This window comes from Carcharodon carcharias, chromosome 20 (genome assembly GCF_017639515.1).
Source record: "Carcharodon carcharias isolate sCarCar2 chromosome 20, sCarCar2.pri, whole genome shotgun sequence".
Classification (NCBI taxonomy): Eukaryota; Metazoa; Chordata; class Chondrichthyes; order Lamniformes; family Lamnidae; genus Carcharodon; species Carcharodon carcharias.
This window is the reverse complement of record NC_054486.1, coordinates 37,245,517-37,270,374: the sequence shown is the minus strand read 5'-3', so window position 1 is coordinate 37,270,374 and position 24,858 is coordinate 37,245,517. Positions and strand designations below refer to the sequence as shown.

The following is a 24,858-nucleotide window of genomic DNA, read 5'->3' as shown; positions in this document are numbered from 1 at the left end:
AGTCTAAACATTTTGCCGAAAAATATCCATCTAGAAGTGAAAGAAAATGTTATGCTTCTCCAGGAAAATATTCATCAGGCCAAAGGCAAATTTAAGATTTGGGCAGCTTCAAAGTTCAACTGTGGAAACAAAAATAATGATTTTTACCCATTTTGGGAAGCAGAATTTGGATTTTTGCTCAATGTACAACATTGAAATCGCATGAAATTCAATAATAATTGTGGTCATTCTTATAAGTGTCAGAGAGAATTTAAAGCAAATTACTTTTCCCAATGTCCAACAAGTGCATAACATTCCCTAGATTCTCAATAAACATTTTTTCCTCTTAAGGTATTTACTAGATTCTTTTTTTCATCCCACAGCTCCAAACAGTTTTTATTTCAGGCATCTTTTTTTAAAAAACTCTCTAAATAAGAACAGTTGCTGACCCCTGTTCTTGGGTAAAGGTTGTGGGTTTGGAAGATGCTATCAGAGCAGCCTTGTCAAGTTGCTGCACTGCACCTGGAGATGGTACATAATGTTGCCATTGTGAGCCAGTGTTGAAAGGTGATGCTGGATAGGGTGCCAATCAAGCAGGCAGCTTTTGCCTGGATAATGTCAAGCTTCTTGAGTGTTTGTTGGACAGAATTTCAGTATCACACTCCCGATTTGTACCTTGTAGATGGTGGACAGGCTTTGGGGAGTCAGGTGTGTTACTCGCCACAGAATTTCCAGCATCTGAGCTGCTCTTGTAGCCACAGTATTTACATGGTTAGTCCAGTTAATTTACTGATCAATGGGCTCCCCCAGGATATTGATGGTATACTCTGGAAGATGGGCTACGGGACACCTCGGAGGTCCCAATACAAGGGCTCCATGGGAATTGTTTGGGAAGTTTCAACTTCTGACGGGCAATTCCCCTGAATCCAGAACCATCCGATAAAATTTCCAACTCTGAATTTGAGTCAGAGACTTTAGAGGGTTCCGACTCAGTTACCTGGATAGTTACCCAGGAAATGTTAGACTGGAAAAAACCACATCTAACTCCTGGGTAACTATACCACTGATCCCCCCAACCCCATGACTTACAGCTCCACCCTTGACCCCCACCCCGACTCCACCCATGACCCCGACTCCCATAACCTTCCTGAGCACACCACCATCCCCAGCTGTTCGAATAGTCTCGACCCAAACTCAATACCCTGCCACCCTAACCCTCCCAGCCTATCACCTTTCCCACCTACCTACTTACCTCAATCAAACTCATTTACTAACACAGTGAAAAATTTTGGGACATGTAAATAGCTTTTCACTGTGTTGGTGAATGAAGGCTTACCAAAATAGGGCATTTGGTACCGTATGGGTGTGGGTGGGCTCCCACCGGCACACCCTCCCCTCATGATCCTGCACTACATGGAAGGACTTCACAAAAAGATCCATATTTCTGAAGAGGTCCGGGCCAGAAACACGGAGCAAGCTAACAAAATTAAAAATAGGTAAAAGCAAAATACTGTGGATGCTGGACATCTAGAACAAAAACAAAAATACCTGGAAAAACTCAGCAGGTCTGACAGCATCTGTGGAGAGGAATACAGTTAACATTTCAAGTCCGAATGACTCTTCATCAGAACTAAGGAAAAATAGAAAAGAGGTGAAATAAAAGCTGGTTTAAGGGGGGTGGGGACAGGTAGAACTGGATAGAGCGCCAGTGATAGGTGGAGACTGCCAAAAGATGCCATAGACAAAAGGACAAAGAGGTGTTGACCGTGGTGATATTTGCTAAGAAATGTACTAATGGGGGCATTAAGGGTGGAAAGCAGACCAGCAAGGTACAGGTGGCCCTAGTGGGGGTGGGGGGAATCGAAATAGGCTAAAAAGTAGAGATAAAACAATGGATGGAAATACATTTAAAAATAATGGAAATATGTGGGAAAAGAAAATATATATATATAAATTATTGGAAAAAGGGGGATCGGAAAGGGGGTGGGGAAGGAGGAGACAGTTCATGATCTAAAGTTGTTGAAAGTCGAAATAGGAGCGGAGCGGCAATACGGCGGTGATTATCACTCCACGGAAAATTCGGCCCGAAACTTTGTTATTTAATCCCTCCTGCTCTCCACGCTTTTCCTTACTCAAAACCGTTTTCTCCGTTTTAACAAAAGGTCATAGACCTGAAATGTAAACTCTATCTCTTTGCCCACAGACACGTTGCGTGTTTCCAGCATTTTCCGTTTTGTCGGAGACTCTTCGTTCGCGCTCACAGCGCCGAGCACGCGCCCTCCTCCCGTCACCAGAACCCGCACCTCTCACCCGGAAGTGGAAGTGGCAGTTGTGGATGGCGATGTTTGTCACGGTTTGAATGTTTGCTGGTGGTTTGGGATCGAGAAGAGTCAAGTGCCCGGGAGATTATTGTCAAACAAAGGAGGTGAGGCAGTGTCGGTGGAAGAGTTCACCCTCCAGCAGATGGGAATGCGGGTTCACGGGGTCAAACAGCGGGAGGAAGGGCAGTTCGCGGATGGTTTACAGATTCAGACTCTTAAATTCTAGAAATCTGAAATACTGGAAACAGTCAACAGGTCTTGACAGCACTTGGAGCGAGAGAGAAAAACAGTTTCCCTTTGCGGGAATTGGGATAAGTTAGGAATGCAATCGTTTTTGAGCAAGTGAAAGAGGGGTGGAAAAAGACTAAAAGGGAAGATCTGTGACTGGGTGGAGGGCAGGAGATTAAATGACAAAAGGAACAGAGAAACACGAGGGAGGCCATTTAGCCCTTGAGCCTGTTCAGTGAGATCATGGCTGCTTTGCAACCTATCTCTGTATTTTCAACTGTGTCCCACATCCCTTAGATTTTTGTTTGCCAAAGATATTATCAGTCTCAGATTTAAAATGTATAGGAATTAGGATCTCAGCACCTTGAGCCTTCTCCATCATTTGGTAAGATTATCACTGACCTGATTGTGGCCTCAACTCCACTTTCCTGTCTGACCTTATACCTTTTGACTTTCTTGTCAATCAATAATTTATCTGACCCTACCTTCACTGCTCTCTGGGGAAGAGATTTCCATAAATTAATGACCTCTGAAGGAAAATAAATTCTCACCTTCATTGTAAACGGGAGGCCCCTTAGTTTTAAATTGTGCCCCCTAGTTCTAATCTCTCACATTAGGAGAAGCATCCTGTCAGCATCCTCCTGGCCAAGACCCCTCAGGATCTTAAAAACAAAAAACTGCGGATGATGGAAATCCAAAACAAAAACAGAATTATCTGGAAAAACTCAGCAGGTCTGGCAGCATCGGTGGAGAAGAAAAGTTGACGTTTCGAGTCCTCATGACCCTTCAACAGAACTAGGTGAATCCAAGGAAAGGGGTGAAATATAAGTTGGTTTAAGGTGGGGAAGGTGGGGGGATGGTGTGGTTGTAGGGACAAGCAAGCAGTGATAGGGGCAGATCATCAAAAGAACACAGAGGTGTTGAAATTGGTGATATTATCTAAACGAATGTGCTAATTAAGAATGGTTGGTAGGGCACTCAAGGTATAGCTCTAGTGGGGGTGGGGGAGCATAAAAGTTTTTAAAAATTTAAAAATAATGGAAATAGGTGGGAAAAGAAAAATCTATATAACTTATTGGAAAAAAACAAAAGGAAGGGGGAAGAAACAGAAAGGGGTGGGGATGGAGGAGGGAGTTCAAGACCTAAAGTTGTTGAATTCAATATTCAGTCCAGAAGGCTGTAAAGTGCCTAGTCGGAAGATGAGGTGCTGTTCCTCCAGTTTACGTTGGGTTTCGCTGGAACAATGCAGCAAGCCAAGGACAGATATGTGGGCAAGAGAGCAGGGTGGAGTGTTAAAATGGCAAGCGACAGGGAGGTTTGGGTCATTCTTGCGGACAGACCGCAGGTGTTCTGCAAAGCGGTCACCCAGTTTACGTTTGCTCTCTCCAATGTAGAGGAGACTGCATTGGGAGCAACGAATACAGTAGACTAAGTTGGGGGAAATGCAAGTGAAATGCTGCTTCACTTGAAAGGAGTGTTTGGGTCCTTGGACGGTGAGGAGAGAGGAAGTGAAGGGGCAGGTGTTACATCATTTGCGTGGGCATGGGGAGGTGCCATAGGTGGGGGTTGAGGAGTAGGGGGTGATGGAGGAGTGGACCAGGGTGTCCCGGAGGGAACGATCCCTACGGAATGCCGACGGAGGGGGGTGAAGGGAAGATGTGTTTGGTGGTGGCATCATGCTGGAGTTGGCGGAAATGGCGGAGGATGATCCTTTGAATGTGGAGGCTGGTGGGGTGATAAGTGAGGACAAGGGGGAGGGAGGAGAAGGCGTGAGGGCAGATGCACGGGAGATGGGCTGGACACGGTTGAGGGCCCTGTCAACGACCGTGGGTGGAAAACCTCGGTTAAGGAAGAAGGAGGACATGTCAGAGGAACTGTTTTTGAAGGTAGCATCATCAGAACAGATGGGACGGAGGCGAAGGAACTGAGAATGGAATGGAGTCCTTACAGGAAGCGGGGTGTGAGGAGCTGTAGTCGAGGTAGCTGTGGGAATCGGTAGGCTTGTAATGGATATTGTTGGACAGTCTATCACCAGAGATTGAGACAGAGAGGTCAAGGAAGGGAAGGGAAGTGTCAGAGATGGACCATGTGAAAATGATGGAGGGGTGGAGATTGGAAGCAAAATTAATAAATTTTTCCAAGTCCCGACGAGAGCACGAAGCAGCACCGAAGTAATCATCGATGTACCAGAGAAAGAGTTGTGGAAGGGTGCCGGAGTAGGACTGGAACAAGGAATGTTCCACATACCCCATAAAGAGACAGGCATAGCTGGGGCCCATGCGGGTACCCATAGCCACACCTTTTATTTGGAGGAAGTGAGAGGAGTTGAAGGAGAAATTGTTCAGTGTGAGAACAAGTTCAGCCAGACGGAGGAGAGTAGTGGTGGATGGGGACATTAGTCGCCTCAATTTCTCTGCTCCTCTCACCCATTCTAATCTCTCTCTCTCTGAACTTACTGCACTCCGTTCTCTCAGGTCCAACCCTGACATTGTCATCAAACCCGCTGACAAGGATGGTGCTGTTGTTGTCTGGCGCACTGACCTCTACCTCGCAGAGGCTGAGCGTCAATTCACAGACACTTCCTCCTACCTGTCCCTGGACCATGACCCCACCACTGAACATCAATCCATTGTTTCCAGGACTGTCACTGACCTCATCTCCTCTGGGGATCTTCCTCCCACAGCTTCCCACCTGATAGTCGCCCAACCTCGGACGGCCCGCTTCTACCTCCTACCCAAAATCCACAAACAGAACTGTCTCGGTAGACCGATTGTGTCAGCTTGCTCCTGCCCCACGGAACTCATTTCTCATTATCTTGACTCCCTTCTCTCTCCCCTTGTCCAGTCCCTTCCCACCTACATCCGTGATTCCTCTGACACCTTACGTCACATCAACAATTTCCAGTTCCCTGGCCCCAACCGCTTCCTCTTCACCATTTCTCTCTCTCTCTCTCTCTCTACACCCCCCTGTCTCTCTCCTCCACCCCCCCCCCCCCCCCCCCCCCCCCCCCCAAATACACACACACGCCTTAAACCAACTTATATTTCCCCCCCTTCCTTGGATTCACCTAGTTCTGTTGAAGGGTCATGAGGACTTGAAACGTCAACTCTTTTCTTCTCCACCAACGCTGCCAGACCTGCTGAGTTTTCCCCTCAGGATTTTATATGTTCCAATAAGATCATCTTTCATACTTCTAAGCTACAATGGATACAGGCTCAACCTTTCGTCTTAAGATAACCCCTTTATCCAAATAATCAGTCAAGTGAACCTTCTCTGAACTGCTTCTAATGCAATTGTATCCTTTCTTAAATAAGGAGACCAAAACTGTACACAGTCTCACCAATGCCCTTGTACAATTGTTGCAAAATTTGTCTACTTTTATATCCCATTCCCCTTGCAATAAACAACAACATTCCATTTGCCTTCCAAATCACTTGCTGTACCAGCATACTAACTTTTTGTGATTCATGTACCAGAATACCCAGGTCCCTCTGTACCATAGAGATCTGTTAGCGTTCTCTATTTAAGTAATATGCTGCTTTTCTATTCTTCCTGCCAAAGTGGACAAGTTCACATTTTCCCACATTATATGGCAGCTGTCATTTTTTTTATGCCCAATCCCTTTGTAGACTCTTTATGTCTTCCTCAGAATTTACTCTCTTACGTATCTTTGTGTTTTCAGCAGATTTAGTAATCCTACATTCTGCCCCTTCATCCAAGTCATTGATATAGATTGCAAATAGTTAAGGTCTGAGCACTGATCCCTGTGACTGTCCACTCATTATAGCATGCCAACCCAAAAATCTAAGTGCCCTGTCTAAACTCAATTCTAGATTCTATAATGGACATGAGTCCATTATAAAAGATTTATAAGATTTAATAGCTGAGCACGTGGAAAACAGTGGCAGAATTGGACAGAGTCAGCATGGATTTATGAAAAGGAAATCATGCTTGGCAAATCTACTGGAATTTTTTGAGGATGCAACTAGTAGAGTTGATGAGGGGGAGCCAGTGGATGTGGTTTATTTGGACTTTCAGAAAACTTTCGACAAAGTCCCACATAAGAGATTGGCGTGTAAAATTAAAGCGCATGGGACTGCGGGTAGTGTATTGAGATGGATAGAAAGACAGGAAACAAAGAGTAGGAATAAGCGGGTCTTTTTCCGAATGGCAGGCAGGGATTGATGCTGGGACCCCAGTTATTCGCAATATATATGAATAAGTTAGATGAGGGAATTAAATGTAACATCTTCAAATTTGCAGATGACACGAAGCTGGGTGGGAGAGTGCACTGTGAGGAGAATGCAGAGATGCTTCAGTGTGATTTGGACAAGCTGAGTGAGTGGGCAAATGAATGGCAGGTGCAGTATAATGTGGATAAATGTGAGGTTATCCATTTTGGTAGCAAAAGCAGGAAGGCAGATTATTATCTGAATGGCTACAAATTGAGAGAGGTGAATGTGCAATGAGACCTGGGTGTCCTTTTGCACCCGTCGCTGAAGGTAAGCATGCAGGTGCAGCAGGCGGTAAAGAAGGCAAATGGCCTTCATAGCCAGAGGATTTGAGTACAGGAAGAGGGATGTCTTGCTGCATTCGTACAAGGGCCTTGGTGAGACCACACCTTGAATATTGTGTGCAGTTTTGGTCTCCTTATCTGAGGAAGGATGTACTTACTATAGAGGGAGTGCAGCGAAGGTTTACCCGACTGATTCCTGGGATAGCGGGACTGACATGTGAGAAGAGATTGAGTCGATTAGGATTATATTCGCTGGAGTTCAGAAGAATGAGGGAGGATTTCATAGAAACCTATAAAATTCTAACAGGACTAGACAGGATAGATGCAGGAAGGATGTTCCTGATGGTGGGGGAGTCCAGAACCAGGGATCACAGTCTGAGGATATGGGGTAGACCATTTAGGACTGAGATGAGGAGAAATTTCTTTATCCAGAGAGTGGTAAGCCTGTGGAATTCGTTACACAAAAAGTAGTTGAGACCAAAACGTTGTATGTTTACAAGAGTGAGTTAGATATAGCTCTTGGGGCGAAAGGGATCAAAGGGTATGAGGAGAAAATGGGAGCAGGCTATTGAGTTGGATGATCAGTCATGATCATAATGGCGGAGCAGGCACGAAGGCCCAAATGGCTTACTCCTCCTAGTTTCTATATTTCTATGTTAATATAATACTAATTAATTAAAATAATATTAATGTAATAGATAATCGGTTTTATCTGGCCTCTAGTTACCTGCTTTCTCTCTCCCTCCTTTCTTAAATAGAGGAGTTACATTTACTATTTTCTAATCTGTTACTTTTCACTTTATACATTAATGATCTTGATAAAGGAACTGAGGGCATTCTGGCTAAGTTTGCAAATGATACAAAGATAGGTGGAGGGACAGGTAGTATTGAGGAGGCGGGGAGGCTGCAGAAGGATTTGGACAGGTTAGGAGAATGGGCAAAGAAGTGGCAGATAGAATACAACGTGGGGAAGTACGAGGTCATGCACTTTGGTAGGAAGAATAGAGGCATAGACTATTTTCTAAATGGGGAGAAAATTCAGAAACCTGGAGTGCAAAGGGACTTGGGAGTTCCTAGTCCAGGATTTTCTTAAAGTTAACTTGCAGGTTGAGTCGGTAGTTAGGAAGGCAAATGCAATGTTGGTATTTATTTTGAGATGTCTAGAATATAAAAGCAGAGATGTGCTGCTGAGGCTTTATAAGGCTCTGGTCAGACCACATTTAGAATATTGTGAGCAATTTTGGGCCCCATATCTCAGGAAGGATGTTCTGGCCCTGGAGAGGGTCCAGAGGAGGTTCACGAGAACGATCCCAGGAATGAAAGGCTTAACGTTTGAGGACTCTGGGTCTATACTCGATGGAATTTAGAAGGATGAGCGAGGGATCTGATTGTAACTTACAGAATACTGAAAGGCCTGGATAGAGTGGACATGGGGAAGATGTTTCCATTAGTAGGAGAGACTAGGACCCGAGGGCACAGCCTCAGAGTAGAGGGAAGACTGTTTAGAACAGAGATGAGGAGAAACTTCTTTAGCCAGAGAGTGGTGAATCTATGGAATTCATTGCCACAGAAGACTGTGGAGGCCAGGTCATTGAGTGTATTTAAGACCGAGATAGATAGGTTCTTAATGGTAAGGGGATCAAAGGTTATGGGGAGAAGGCGGGAGAATGGGGTTGAGAAACTTATCAGCCGTGATTGAATGGCGGAGCAGTCTCGATGGGCCGAATGGCCTAATTTCTGCTCCTACGTTTTATGGTCTTATGGGACCTTTCCAGAATCTGGAGACTTTTGGAAAATTACAAATGCATCTACTATCTCAGAATTACGTGGAAAAACTCAGCAGGTCTGGCAGCATCTGCGGAGAAGAAAAGATTTGACGTTTCGAGTCCTCATGACACTTCAACAGAACAGTTCTGTTGAAGGGTCATGAGGACTCAAAACGTCAACTCTTTTCTTCTCCGCCGATGCTGCCAGACCTGCTAAGTTTTTCCAGGTAATTCTGTTTTTGTTTTGGATTTCCAGCATCCGCAGTTTTTTGTTTTTATCTTTGCATCTACTATCTCTGCAGCCACTTTTTTAGGTCCCTAGGATAAAGTTCATAAGATCTTGGTGACTTGTCAGCCTTAGTTCTAATAGTTTTCTCGATACCCTTGCCCTGGTGATTGTAATGATTTTAAGTTCCTCCTTCCCTTTAACCTCTGGATTTGTAAGTATTTCTGGGCTGTCATTTGTGTCTTTAACATTGAAGACAGACACAAAATATCTGTTCAAAGCTTCCGCCATTTCCTTATTTCCCATTATTAATTCCCAGATACACTCTTTGGAGGACCCACGCTCACTTTAGTTACTCTTTTCCTTCTTAAAAACTTGTAAAAGCTCCTACTATCTATTTTTATATTTCTAGATAGCTTTCTCATTCTCTAATTTCCCCCTCACGTCAATTCATATTTGCAGAAGAGAGTTCTAAATTTCTACCACCCTCTGTGTGAAGAAGTGTTTCCTAATTTCACTCCTTAAGAAATAGTTTCTCTCTATGTACACCATCTGTCCCTCATTAGTATCTTGAAAACTTCAATCGTATCATTCCTCAACTTTTAAAATGTTAGGGAATACAAATGCAACCCTAATAAGTTTAATCCCTCCTCATAGGGTTAAATCTATGCTGCACTTCCTCCAAGACCTTCCGGAGGTGTGATGCCCAGAACTCCAGGGCTTTGTGTAGGTGAAGTCTCTACTCCTCTAGATATAAAGGTCAGTGTTCCATTAGACTTTTGATCATTTTCCATACCTTTTCATGACATTTTAATGATCTATATTTGTGGTCCCTCAAATCTCTTTGGTCCCTCACTGTCTCTAGTTTAGAAAGAGTCCTGTTCTATCCTTTCAGGACCAAAGTAGATGACCTCATATTTGCCAACATTGAAATCCATTTGCCATGGTTTTTACCCATTCTCTTTATCAATATTTCTTTGTAGTGTTGCACTTTCATTGCTTACAATGCCACCTGTCTTTGTATTGTCAGCAAATTTAGATATGTGGTTTTCTACCTCATCATCTAATTCATTTATAAATATGATGAATAGTTGAGGCCCAAAACATATCCTTGCCACAAATAACATCCTGCCAATTAGAGTACCTGCTCTCTGTCCACTTGGCACTTCTGACTGAAGATTGTTGCATACGCTTCAGCCTTATTTTTTGTTCATTATAGTTCAGTTTTGGGTTTCTGGTCTCTTTAAGTTGAAGGGTTCCTTGTTATATGATTCAAGAAAAATAGCCTGGTGTTTATTACTCTCTGTTCCTCTAAATGAGAATACATTTAGATCTGCCTTTTCAGCAAATTTCCTAAACAGGTCATTGATCACTATTAAATAAATGGTCACGCACCTTTAGACTGTTAACTAAATTTAGCTGCTTACACATTATTAATTTGGCTTATCTCCTTGGCCTGGGTTTTCCAAGTAGGATTTTGATGCTCACCTAACGTGATACAAAATATACGCAATCTTAATAAAACAAATGCACAATCTTTTGAAATTAGGTTTGAGATTTTAAATAGTAATCAATCAAGACCAATAGACTGACTACCAGAGCCAGGAGAACAGCTTCACGAAAGTTTTTGCAATCCAGCTGTTCCACAAAGCAAATCGGCTGTGTAAGCTCCTGAAAGCTAGTGAGAGTCTGTTAACCAAAGGGTTCTGTTTCTGACAGTGCGCTCCAGTTTGTTTAAAATAACAAATTTCTTCAAGATTAAACTGTTTCCATTTTACCTGAATTCATATATTAGGAAACGGGGAAGTGGAGGGAAAAGATTCAACAAATCTCTATGTATTGGCTTCTGCACTCTGACTCTTGCCTTGTCTGTGCTCTGTCGCCTGCTGATTCCAAACACAGCATCTGAACTTTTCATAGACCTCTGATTCATGACCAACCTCCTATGATCCCTCCTTTTATGCCATTGGGGCCTATTCCTTTCAATAGCTAGTTTCAACAGATCTATTAAAATGAAGGATGGACGCGTTTTGATGATGCTGCACCGCCCCAGCTTGCCAAAATTGCACATTTCAGCCCTCATTGGCACTTAAGCAGTGCTGTCCACCGCTAATGCACCTTAACTGTTTTGTGAAAACCACCATCTACCAGCTAAACAAAACCAAGTTCTTCATTTAGCGTTCCCCGTGTCACTAGATTCCTCAAGAAAATTTTGAGAGCAATCAAATTGCTGTCCTTCCTGAGGACGGTCCTGCTTTCACAGCAATTCACAGAGCAGTCCCACAGATCTAAACGCACTCTCATTTAGAGGCATGCAGAGAAAACAGGAACAGAGAAGTTAATAAACAGCGGGATATTTTTCTTGAATCATGTAACAAGTGGCCCTTCACTTTAAAGAGACCTGAAACCTGAAACTGAACTATAGTGAACAAAAAATAAGGCTGAAGTATATGCAACAATCTTCAGTCAGAAATGCCGAGTGGATAATCCATCTCGGCCTCCTCCGGAGGTCCTCAGCATCACAGATACAGTCTTCAGCAAATTTGATTCAGGCCACATGATGTCAAGAAATGGTTGAAGGCACTGGATACTGCAAAGGCTATGGGCCCTGACAATATTCCAGCAATAGTACTGGAGACTCATGCTCCAAAACTTGCCGCGCTCGTAGCCAGGTTGTTCCAGGACAGCTACAACATTGGCATCTACCTGGCAATGTGGAAAATTGCCCAGGTATGTCCTGTACACAAAAAGCAGGACAAATTCAGCCTAGCCAATTACAACCCATCAATCTACTCTCGATCATCAGTAGTGTTGGAAGGCCTATCAAGCAGCACTTGCTTAGCAATAACCTGCTCACTGACGCTCAGCTTGTGATCCACCAGGGTCACTCAGATCCTGGCTGCATTTCAGCCTTAGTTCAAGCATGGGCAAAAAAGCTGAATTCCAGAGCTGAGGTGAGAGTGACTGTCCTTGACATCAAGGCAGTACTTAACTGTGTGTGGTATCAAGGTGCCCTAGCAAAACTGGAGTTATTGGGAATCAGTGGGAAAACTCTCCAATGGCTGGAGTCTTACTGAGCACAAAGTAAGATGGTTGTAATTGTTGGTGGTCAATCATCTCTGTCCCAGGACATCACTGCAGGAGTTTCTCAAGGTAATGTCCTAGGCCCAACAACCTTCAGCTGCTTCATCATGTTCCTTCCATCATAAAGTCAGAAGTGGGGATGCTTGCTGATGATTACACAATGTTCAGCACCATTCATGACTCCTCAGATACTGAAGCAGTCCATGTCAAAATGCAGCAAGACCTGGATAAAATCCAGTTTTGAGCTGATAAGTGGCAAGTAACATTTGTGCTACAGAAGTGCCAGGCAATAACCATCTCCACCAAGAGAGAATCTAACTTTTGCCCCTTGATATTCAATGGCATTACCATCACTGAATCCTCCACTATTACCATCCTGGGGATTACCGTTGACCAGAAACTGAACTGGACTAGCCATATAAATACTGTGGCTACAAGAGCAGGCAGCGAGTAACTTGCCTCCTGACTCCTTAAAGCCTGTCCACCAGCTACAAGGCACAAGTCATGAGTATGTTGGTATATTGTCCACTTGCCTGGATGAGTGCAGCTCCAACAACAATCAAGAATTTCAACAATGTCCAGGACAAAGTAGCTCACTTGATTGGCACCCCATTCACAAACTGCCGACACACAGTGGCAGCAGGGTGTACCATCCACAATATGCACTACAGGAACTCATCAGGGCTCCTTAGACGGCACCTTCCAAACTCATGACCACTACCATCTAGAAGGACAAGGGCAGCATACGTATGGGAACACAACCACCTGGACATTCTCCTACAAGTCATTCACCATCCTGACTTCGAAATACATTGCTGTTCCTTCACTATCACTGGGTCTAAATCCTGGAACTCCCAAACAACACTGTGGGTGTACCTACACCACATGGTCTGCAGCGGTTCAAGAAGGCTGCTCACCAGCACCTTCTCAACGGCAATTAAGGATGGGCAATAAATGCTGGCCTAGCCAGCGATGCCCGCATCCCATGAATGAATAAAAAAAACTATTGTTGCAGTCTGTCTGATACGTGACTCCTGCCTAACAAATAGGGCTCCATTAAATGACACCCATACTTGTACCCACTGCTGCAACTTTAGCATAATTTAGTATTGTGCGGCTCTAAAAATGAACGGTATCAATTCAATACATAATTGTGGCAAATGGTGAGCATATTGGACAACACTGTTCTAAAACATATCACTGCAGAAAACTATCCAGGTGCACTTACGAAATTCACTACCTCTCTGATGTGCTTCTCTACTTTTCCTAATCTATGAAAATTTAAGTCTGTCCTTTAAAATCGCTCTGCCTTTGCTAATGCTTGTCTGATCTCAGACAATATACCGCTTCACATTTGCTACCAGTGGGCCTATACACAATTCCCAATCTAGTCTTAAATCCTTTTGTATTTCTTAATTCTACCCCATAAAATCTCCACTGCCTACTTCTCGTTGTATGCTGTCTTATGATTGAACTGATTTTTATCCTTAATCAGTAATGCTCCCCTCTAACATCTTCTGTATCTTTCTTAACAAAAACAGAATTGTTTTTGTTTTGGATTTCCAGCATCCGCAGTTTTTTGTTTTTATCTCTGTATCTTTCTTGTTGATCTTCCAAACTGATTTGTCTAGTTCCCAGTCTTGACTAACTTTCAGCCATGTCTCAGTAATTGTTACCGTGCAATACCTTCAGAGTTTAATTTGTACATTTAAATAATTCAATTTGTTCCTTTTTTGTGAGTTTGTATAAAGAATGTTTATTTGGGCCACAAATCCTAATCTGTCCTGCAGTTCTAATGTTCTACTTAAATGTTTCTTATTTGCCTTTCCTGGTTTAATCACTTGGGTTCTTCCGGTTTTCCCTTTACCTGTGATGCCTAAAGCACAATTTTTGACTGTTACTTTATTCTTTTCCATTTTGTTTGTTCTAAGTCTATCATCTATTCAACCTTTCCATTTTGAGCCTTCCTTCCCTTCACACCACCACCCCCCACCAAACCTGCCCTGCCACCCCATTTATTATTTAAAGCCCCTGTGACCATCCTATTCATCCTTTCCACTTGGAGCCCGGTGCCAGCCCAGTTCAGCTTGAGCCTGTTCCAACAGTACAATTCCTTCCTGTCTCAGTGCTGGAATTAGTGTCCCGTGAAATGGAACCCCACTTTCCTACATGTGTTCAGCTCCCTGATCTGCTCATCCTTGTGCCAGTTTGCACATGGTTCAAGTAATAATCCAAAAATTTTAACCCTTGAGATCATGTTGTTTAATTTATCTTCTGGTTCCTGGGACTCCTGAAATTCCCAATGTTTTTGTTCCCAATGTGGACCATAATGGTTGGATCCTCCCTCCTCCCTCTCCAATATCCTTTCAAGTCTGTTGGCAATGTCCCTCACCCTGGCACCAAGCAGACAATATACCGGTACAAAAATCATGGAAATTCTTCTTATACAGTACTGTGGGTGTATCTACGCATGGACGGCAGCGGTTCAAGAAGACAGCTCACCACCATCTTCTCAAACAATTAAGAAAGCTGGCCTTGTAGAAACACCCACATCCTATGAACGAATTAAAAATACTCATTGATCATTGAGGAGATGGCCTTTGCATTCCAAATTGGTAAAATCATCAAATATTGGAGAATAATTCTGCCAGGAGGTGAACATTGATGCAATCCCAGTGCTGTTATTGCTGCATAACTGAGAATGTTTCGTATAGTTGCAGAAATGAAGAGAAATAAGTGGCATGGTGGTAGCCAATTTGGATGGCAAGATCGCCAACGACATCATTCAAGGAGACATCGAGAGCATAATAGTCGCTTGTCAAGAGAATGGTAAAACTTTACTACTGCTTGTTACCATGCAAGGGAGAGTTGGCCTCAAAGTTTGGCATTTTTAGTCAGACCTTAAAAAGTTTTCTTTGTCCCTGGCTGCTTGTGTAATGGCTATTGTGCTGATAATGGGCACTATAACTCACTCAGTCAAATCAGTTTCTTAGAATCATGGAATGATATGGCACAGAAGGAGGCCATTCAGCCCAGAATGTATGCATCCTAGTCCCCTACTCTTTCTCCATAGCTCTGTACTTTCTTTTAAAGTATTTATCCGATTCCCATACAAAAGTTATTATGGAACCTGCTTCCTCCACACTTTTAGACATCAAAATGCACAGCCTGAGAGGGTAGTGGAGGCACAGTCAATTGTGGCTTTTAAAGGGAATTGGATAATTATCAACAGAGAAAACGATTTCAGGGTTACAGGAAAAAGGAAGGGGATAGGATTTGCTGAGCTCCTCTTGTAGAGAAGGCACAGACACAGTGGGTGCAAACGGTCTCATATCCTGTATCATTCTATGTTTTTTGTTTGAATAAAGACAAGTGCATGTTGGGAAAATGCTCTATTTCCTTCTTTCTTTTCCCTGTTGTTCCTCAAACTCAATGTGTTAGAGTTTGAAACCTGATCTACTGCTGATGAAAGATTTTTAGTAGTTAACATGCCCATTTATAGGAGCTGATTCTTAGCTGTCAAAGATGCCTCCCAGACCTAAGTATCTGGAAATCAGCGAATGTGTTGGCTGATTGAGAGATTAGTCACTTTGTGGTAGGTTTTGTTTTAAATGATAAGTTTGTTTCATCAACAAGGCTGGATTTTACTTGAAGGAAGGCTGTTGTAGAGACTCTCAGAATCTCACCAGTGCAGAAGAGGCCCTTCGACCCATCGAGTCTGCACCAACATGTGAGAAACACCTGAACTACTTACCTAATCCCATTTACCAGCACAAGGCACATAGCCTTGAATGTTATGACATGCCAAGTGCTCATCCAGGTACTTTTTAAAGGATGTGAGGCAACCCGCCTCCACCACCCTCCCAGGCAGCGCATTTTAGACCGTCACCACCCGCTGGGTGAAAAAGTTTTTCCTTACATCCCCCCCTAAACCTTCTGCCCCTCACCTTGAACTTATCTCCCCTCGTGACTGACTCTTCAATTAAGGGGAACAGCTGCTCGCTATCCACTCTGTCCATGCCCCTCATAATCTTGTACACATTACAAGACTCGTTGTGTATATTTCTTTGAGGTTTAGACTAACATTAGTATAAAACCTCAAAATGGTTACAGTGTTGAGGATTTGAAGTAATTCTATGAAGACACAGTACTTATTACTTACTTTCCTAAATTTATGATGTTTAGGAGCCAGAGATCTGATCCTGATTCATCATTAAGTGAATTGAGTGAGCAGAATAGTTCAGCAGCTGAATCAACTAGCAGTGCTTCTAAGGCGACTGATGTACCAGGCAAGTATACACACCTGTATCATTTTGTGTTGTTACACTGTCTACTCCTGATAATTCAGTCATTTGTTGCATTGAAAAAAAATAACCATTTCTATTAAGTAATGTAAATAACACAAAAAAGTGAGAAATAGGAGCTAAAGCATTGAATTTTCAGATAATTGAATTGAATAACTTTAAATTCAGAGGAGTAGCCTGTAATATATTCCAGTGAACAATTTGTGAATAATACCCTTGCCATGATGATATAAAGATTTGTTGAAACAGGACATCCATTTTCTGGCCCCATGGAGAATCTCGAGTTGGCTTTCTTTTCTTGATTAATTTAAAATTGGAACATACCTTGGCTTAATGCATTGGAATCAGCAAGGGCTTATCTGAGAGCAGTTTGAGAACTCTTAAAATCAATGGGACCCTGGCAAACCTTTTACCTATTTAATGTGTAGATTGCTTATATAATATTCAGTATACAATAGGTGTGTAATTTGAATGAGAAGTGCTACCCCACTTACCGAGTTTCTGCCCTCTTACCATGCATTCCCTTAAGTATTGCAATGTGTTGGCTGATTGAGAGACTAGTCACATTGTGGTAGGTTTTGTTTTAAATGATGTTTGTTTCATCAACAAGGCTGAATTTTACTTGAAAGAAGGCTGTTGTAGAGACTCACGGAATTTCACAGTGCAGAAGAGGCCCTTCGGCCCATCGAGTCTGCACCAACATGTGAGAAACACCTGACCTACTTACCTAATCCCATTTACCAGCAGAAGGCACATAGTTCCTGTTTTTGGCAACTTAGGAACATATGAAATTGTGCACGATTATATAGTGACTTCCCTGATGTCATCCCCACCTAGTGTATACTGAGTTTGTCCTGGTTTCAATCTAGTTTGTGCTACGGTTGCTAATCTCAGTTGGGACCCCGTAATAGTTGAGGGAGGGGAAAATCAGTCAGTTTCCATTCTTGATCAGGTCCATTCATTCTGCTGGAAAATGTGCATATAGTCTTTCACCTTGGTCAGGACGGGGCTCAGCAGCAGTGCCTTCCATGTTCACCTATAGTCTGATGATACTCACTGTCAAGATTGACACAGGACTCTTGACTGTTTGAATCAGATACTAGATATCTGCTGCTGTTTGTATAACACTACCCTACCAGCAGTTAATACCCTGAGGGAAGAGGAAAGGGTGAGTGATGATTAGATGGGGAAAACCTGTATACATATGGTGCCTTTAATGTAATAAAGCTTCCGATGCTTCACAGGAGTGTCATAGAGCAAAATTTGACACCAAGTCACATAAGGTGACATTAGGGCCTATGACCAAAACTTTAGTCAAAGAGTTGGTTTTAAGGCGCTTCTTCAAGGAAAAAGGGGAGGTTGAGAGGTTTAGAGAATTTTAAATTCCAGAGCTTAGGGCCCAGACAACTGAAAGCATGGCCACCATTAAAATCGGGAATTATGATGAGTGCAGATATTTCAGAGGATTATAGGGCTGGAGGGGATTGCAGGGATAGGGAGGTGTGAGACCATGGTGCAAATTGAAAATAATGATGCGAATTTTAAAATCAAGCCGTTGCTTGACCAGGAACCAATGTAGATCAGACAGCACAGGGGTAATAGATGAACAGGACTTGATGTGAGTAAGACAACAGGCAGCAGAGTTTTGGATGAGCTCAATTTGGGAGGCCAGCCAGAAGTGCATTGACATTATCAAGTCTAGAGATAACAAAGGTATGAATGAGGGTTTCAGCTGTTCTACTGCAGGAAGCCACTTGGTGAAGGATGAAACTTGAGCCAATCTTAGCACACTTATGTATTTATTTACAGTTACACATTACAAGCATGCACCATTTAACCCAATAATCACAGGTTTAGTCTGTGACTATTTATAGGTGCTCAAATGAATCCCTAGTTAATGCCCACTGCATGCATACAATTAAACACATCAGTTAACATCAGCAGCAAATTAACTTAGGCATGGGTGATATTACATATATGAAAATACGTGGTCTCAAAGATGGATAAATATGTGGTCGGTAGCTCATCTTGGGGTCAAATATGACAGCAAGGTTGCAAACAAACTGGTTTGGTCTCAAGGCAGTTGCCAGGGAGAAGGATGAAATCGGTAGTTGAGCAATAGAGTTTGGAATGGGGACTGAAGACAATGGCTTCAGTCTTCCATTGTTTATTTGGAGGAAATTGCTGTTCATCCACTATTAGAAGTTGGATAAGCAGTCTGATAATTTAAGAATGATGGAGAAGTCAAGTAAGTTGGTGATAACGTAGAGCTGAGAGTCCTGTTTTCGGATAACATCACCGAGGGGCAGCGTGTAGATGAGAAACAGGAGAGGGCCCAGGATAGATCTTCAGGGCCACCAGAGATAATAGTACAGGAGCAGGAAGTGACATTGCAAGTGACACTGGCTACAATTAGATAGGTGAGTGCTGTCCCACTCAGCTGGACAATGGTGGAGAAGTGTTGGAGGACGATGGTGTGGTCAACTGTGTTAAAGGCTGCAGACAGATCGGGAAATGATATAGGGGAAGAGATTTTTGTCTCAATCACCTGAGATGTCATTTGTGACTTTGGTAAGAGCCGTTTTGGTACTGTGACAGGAGTGTTATCAAACAAAATTGAACATCGGGCCACATAAAGACATTCAAGAAAGGAAGGTGAAAGGAGGAATTGGTGTATTGAATAAGGACTCCTTCCATTCAAGTTAGCCCTCTTTCAATTTAGAACTCCTGCTTTAATTTGTTTGTTGTCAGAAAATGTGAGATCCTCCGTTTGGTAGGAAGAATAGAACACAAAATATTTAAATGGAGAGAGACTACAGAATGGTATAGGAGGATCTGGGTGTTTTGGTACATTTTTTAAATTCATTCGTGGGATGTGGGCATCGCTGGCTGGGCCAGCATTTATTGCCCATCCCTAATTGCCTTTGAGAAGGTGGTGGTGAGCTGCCTTCTTGAACCACTGTAGTCCATATGGTGTAGGTACACCCACAGTCCTGTTAGGGAGGGAGTTCCAGAATTTTGACCCAGAGACAATGAAGGAATGGCGATATATTTCCAAGTCAGGATGGTGAATGGTTTAGAGGAGAACTTCCAGGTGGTGGTGTTCCTATGTGTCTGCTGCCCTTGTCCTTCTAGATGGTAATGGTTGTAGGTTTGGAAGCTGCTGCCTAAGGAGTCTTGGTGAGTCCCTGCAACGCATCTTGTAGATGGTGCACACTACTTTGGTGGTGGAGGGAGTGAATGTGGACTTGGTGCCAATCAAACAGGCCGCTTGGTCCTGCATGTTATCGAGCTTCTTAAATATTGTTGGAGCTGCACTCATCCAGGTAAGTGGAGGGTATTCCATCACTCTCCTGACTTGTGCCTTGTAGATGATGGACAGGCTTTGGGGAGTCATGAGGTGAGTTACTCGCTGCAGGATTCCTAGCTCTGACCTGCTCTTGTATTTGCCACAATATTTATATGGCTAGTGCAGTTCAGCTTCTGGTTAATGGTAACGCCCAGGGTATTGATAGTGGGTCATTCAGCGATGGTACTGCCATTGAATGTCATGGGGCGATAGTTAGATTCTCTCTTGTTGGAGATGGTTATTGACTGGCACTTGTGTGGTGTAAATGTTAATTGCCATTTGTGAGCAGGTTATTACTAAGCAAGTGCCGCCTGATAGCACTGTTAATGACCCCTTCCAACACTTTACTGATGATCAAGAGTCGACTGATAGAGCGGTAATTGGCCAGGTTGGATTTGTCCTGCTCCTTGTGTACAGGACACACCTGGACAATTTTCCACATTGCCTGGTAGATACCAGTGTTGTAGCTGAACTAGAACAGCTTGGCTAGGGGTGCAGAAAGTTCTGGAGCACAAGTCTTCAGTACTATTGCCGGAATATTGTCAGGGCCCATAGCCTTTGCAGTATCCAGTGCCTTCAGCCATTTCTTGATATCACATGGACTGAATTGAATTGGCTGAAGAGTGGCATCTGGGAACCTCTGGAGGAGGCCAAGATGGATCATGCATTCGGCACCTCTGGCTGAAGATTCGATGATATGAGCGTGATGATGCGAAGCTTGGGAGTGTTGTGAACTGCGAGGATGATGGTGTGGAACTTCAAGAGGATATAGACAAGTTGGTGGAGTGGGCAGATAGGTGGCGGATGAAGTTCAGTGCGGAGGAGCGTGAGATGATGCATTTTGGTAGGAAGAGCATAGACAGACAATATAAAATAAGGGGTGAGATTTTGAAAGGGGTGCAGAAGCAGAAAGACCTGGGTGTATATATGCATAGATCATTGAAGGTGGCAGGACAGGTAGAGAGAGCAGTTAATGAAGCATATAGTAACCTGGGCTTTATTAATAGGGGCATAGAGTACAAGAGCAGGGAGGTTATGCTGAATTTATATAAGACACTCGTTAGACCTCAGCTGGTGTATTGTGTACAGTTCTGGGTGCCACACAATAGGAAGGATGTGAACACATTGGAGAGAGTGCAGAAGAGGTTTACAAGAATGGTTCCAGGGATGAGAAACTTCAGCTATGAGGTTAGATTAGAGAGGTTGTGACTGTTCTTCTTGGAGATAAGGCGGCTCAGAGGAGATTTGATAGAGATGTTCAAAATCATAAGAGGGCTGGACAGAGTAGATAGGAAGAAGCTGTTTCTGCTCGTAAAAAGATCAAGAACAAGAGGGCACAGATTTAAAGTGATTTGCAAAACAAGCAAATGTAATGTGGGAAAAAACTTTTTCACACAACGAGTGGTTCAGACCTGGAATGCACTGCCTGCAAGTGTGGTGGAGGCAGGTTCAATTGAGGCATTCAAGAGGGCATTAGATGATTATTTGAAAGAAACAATGTGCAGGGATACGGGGAAAAGGCAGGGCAATAGCATTATGTCATAATGCTCACTTGGAGAGCCGGTGCAGACACAATGGGCCGAATGGCCGCCTCCTGTGCTGTTAAAATTCTGTGATTCTTACAAATGCTTTGTCTTATCTTTTGCATTGATGTGCTGGGCTTCCCTATCATTGAGGATGGGGATATTTGGGGAGCCTCCTCCTCCAGTGAGTTGTTTAATTACTCACCACTATTCGCAACTGGATGTGACAGCACTGCAGAGCTTAGATCTGATCCAATAGTTGTGGAATTGCTTAAATTTGTCTATCACTTGCTACTTATGCTGTTATGCAAGTTTTAGCTTCACCAGGTTAACACCTCATTTTTAGGAATGCCTGGCATACCCTCCCGCACTCTTCATTGAACCAGGGTTGATCCCCTGGCTTGGTGGTAATGGTGGAGTGGGATATGCCAGGTCATGAGGTTACAGATTGTGGTTGAGTACAATTCTGCTGCTGCTGATAGCTCACAGCCATCACTCCTACCGATACTGTCTTGGACAGATACACCTGTGGCAGGCAGGTTGGTGAGGATGAGGTCAACTTCATTGGTTCCTCTTGTTGGTTCCCTTACCACCTGCTACAGACCCAGTCTAGCAGCTGTGTCCTTTAGGACTCAGCCAGCTCAGACTGTAGTGGTGCTACTGAGCCACTCTTGGTGATGGACATTGAACTCCCCCACCCAGAGGTACATTCTGCACCCTTGCCACCCTCAGTGCTTCTTCCCAAGTAGTGTTCAACATGGAGGAGCACTGATTCATCAGTGGAAGAGCGCTGATTCATCAACTGAGGAGGCATGTTATGTGGTAATCAGCCGGAGGTTTCCTTCCCATGTTTGCCATGAGACTTCATGGGGTCTGGAGTCAGACATTGAGGTCTCCCAGGGCAAGCCCCTCCTGACTGTATACCACTGTATCGCCACCTCTGCTGGGTCTGTCCTGACAGTGTGACAGGACATACACAAGGATGGTGATAGTGGTATCTGGGATATTGTCTGGAAGGTATGATTGCATGAGTATGAGTGACAACGTCAGGCTGTTGCTTCACTAGTCTGTGAATCAGCTCTTCCAATTTTGGCGCAATGTTAGTAAGGAGGACTTTGCAGGGTTGACAGGGTTGAGTTTCCATTGTCATTTTTGATGGTGGTCCATCCGGTTTCATTCCTTTTAGGCTTTTTAGCAGTTTGATACAATTGTTTGGCTCGCTAGGCTATTTCAGAGGGTATTTAAAAGTCAGCCACATATTGCTGTGCGTTTGGAGTTACATGTAGGCCAAACCGGACACAGACAGCAGATTTCCTTCCCTAAATGACATCGGTGAACCAGATGTGATTTTATGACAATCGATAATGGTCATCATTAGACTTAATTCCAGATTTTTATTGAATTCAAATTTCACCATCTGCCATGGTGGGATTCAAACCTTAGTCCCCAGACCATTATCCTGGGTTTCTGGATTACTAGTCCAGTGACAATAGCACTACGCCTCAAAAAGTTAGCATCCAGATACATCAAGTAGGCAAATGGGATGTTAGCCTTTATTGCAAGAGCAATGGAGTATAAAAGCAGACAAGTCTTGCTACTACAATTGTACAAGACATAGTTGAGGCCACACCTAGAGTATAGTAAGTCCTCCATTGACTCACTTAACGTTGTTTTGCCAATAAAGCAGTGACAACCAACAGTTTAATGTGGCGAGTTTCGCTTCAGTGTTGTTTGCCACAGACTTCCTGTTCTGTGGCCTGCACGTGTACATGACCTTTCCCCAGCACTTCCACTCCCATCCCCCATTCTTACTTTTAACGCCCCGGTGTCTGTTGCCACCACTGGGGACTTCTTCAAATGCTCCTCTTCTCCTTTCTCCATTCCTGTCTGAGCATGTGCCCCATCTAGTGGAAGAAGGTGGTTGGTGCAGGAAGCAGCTGAACTCTACTTCAGTGGCAACCTGCACCAACCAACATCTGCCAATGGATGGACCCCCTTCAATCCAAATGTAGGTGAGTGTGTTTCTTTAATATTTATTTGCATTTACGGTATATTGTATTTCTTTAAAATTTTAGTGTTTATTTTATTTTAGAGGTTATTTCATTTATGCATGAAGGCCTTTAGGAATAGACAGCATTTCAACTTATGTTTTAATTTTTTTCTGCCGAGAAAGATCCTAAAGTACCTATTTTGCAGTATTTATTTTATATTTAGTGATTTATTCTATTTTGCAAGTTATTTCAGCTAGGAATGCACAATTCAGTACTGTATCTCAACCTGCACATTGGGTTTTTCTGGGTGAGAAATATCCGAAGAAACCTAACTCTGGTTTTAACAAAAACGGAATTAAACCGTATGGACCACCCGGCCTCGACCTAGGCACCAGAAACGACAAAGTCAGTCGCAGCCCTGTCAACCCTGCAATGTCCTCCTTACTAACGTCTGGGGGCTAGTGCCAAAATTGGGAGAGCTGTCTCACAGATTAGTCAAGCAACAGCCTGACATAGTCATCCTCATGGAATCATAGTTTACAGATAATGTCACAGATTCCACCATCACCATCCTGGGATATGTTCTGTCCCACTGACAGGACAGACCCAGCAGAGGTGGCGGCACAGTGGTATACAGTCGGGAGGGAGTTGCCTGGGAGTCCTCAACATCAACTCCAGACCCCCATGAAGTCTCATGGCATCAGGTCAAACATGGGCAAGGGAATCTCCTGCTGATTACCACCTACCACCCGCCGTCAGCTGACGAATCAGTGCTCCTCCATGTTGAACATCACTTGGAGGAAGCACTGAGGGTGGCAAGGGTGCAGAATGTACTCTGGGTGGGAGACTTCAATGTCCATCACCAAGAGTGCCTTGGTAGCACCACTACTGACTGAGCTGGCTGAGTTCTAAATGACATAGTTGCTAGACTAAGTCTGTGGCAGGTGGTGAGGGAAAAACATACTTGACCTCATTGTCACCAACTTGCCTGCTGCAGATGCATCTGTCAGTGACAGTATCGGTAGGAGTGACCACCGCACAGTCATTGTGGAGATGAAGTCCCACCTTTACATTGAGTGTTGTGTAGTGTTCCCATCGTGCGAAATGGGATAGATTTCAAACGTATCTAGCAACTCAAGGCTGGGCATCCATGAGGCGCTGTGGGCCATTAGCTGCAGCAGAATTGTACTCGAACACAATCTGTAACCTCATGGCCCGGCATATCCCCCACTCTACTGTTACCATCAAGCCAGAGGATCACCCCTAGTTCAATGAAGAGTGTAGGAGGGCATGCCAGGAGCAGCACCAGGCATACCTAAAAATGAGGTGTCAACCTGGTGAAGCTGTAGAACGGGACTACTTGCATGCCAAACAGCGTAAATTGCAAGTGATAGATAGAGCTAAGCGATCCCACAATCAACGGATCAGATCTAAGCTCTGCAGTCCTATCACAGCCAGTTGTGAATGGTGGTGGACAATTAAACAATTCACTGGAGGAGGAGGCTCCACAAATATCCCCACCCTCAACGATGGAGGAGCCCAGCACAGCAGTGCAAAAGATAAGGCAAAAG

At 43.7% G+C, this 24,858-nt stretch overlaps 1 protein-coding gene across 1 annotated transcript in view; it reads left to right on the top strand.

Annotated features, from left to right (window-relative positions):
- The first annotated feature begins 2,278 nt into the window (after positions 1-2,278).
- The window catches only part of wdr21 (WD repeat domain 21), a 165,794-nt gene continuing 143,214 nt past the window's right edge, over positions 2,279-24,858 (top strand). The window contains exons 1-4 of the mRNA XM_041214174.1: positions 2,279-2,404; positions 9,694-9,795; positions 14,835-14,949; positions 16,306-16,409. Of these exons, the coding sequence (XP_041070108.1) occupies positions 14,843-14,949; positions 16,306-16,409 (211 nt within the window). The 5' untranslated portion in view covers positions 2,279-2,404; positions 9,694-9,795; positions 14,835-14,842. The remainder of the gene's footprint in view (positions 2,405-9,693; positions 9,796-14,834; positions 14,950-16,305; positions 16,410-24,858) is intronic.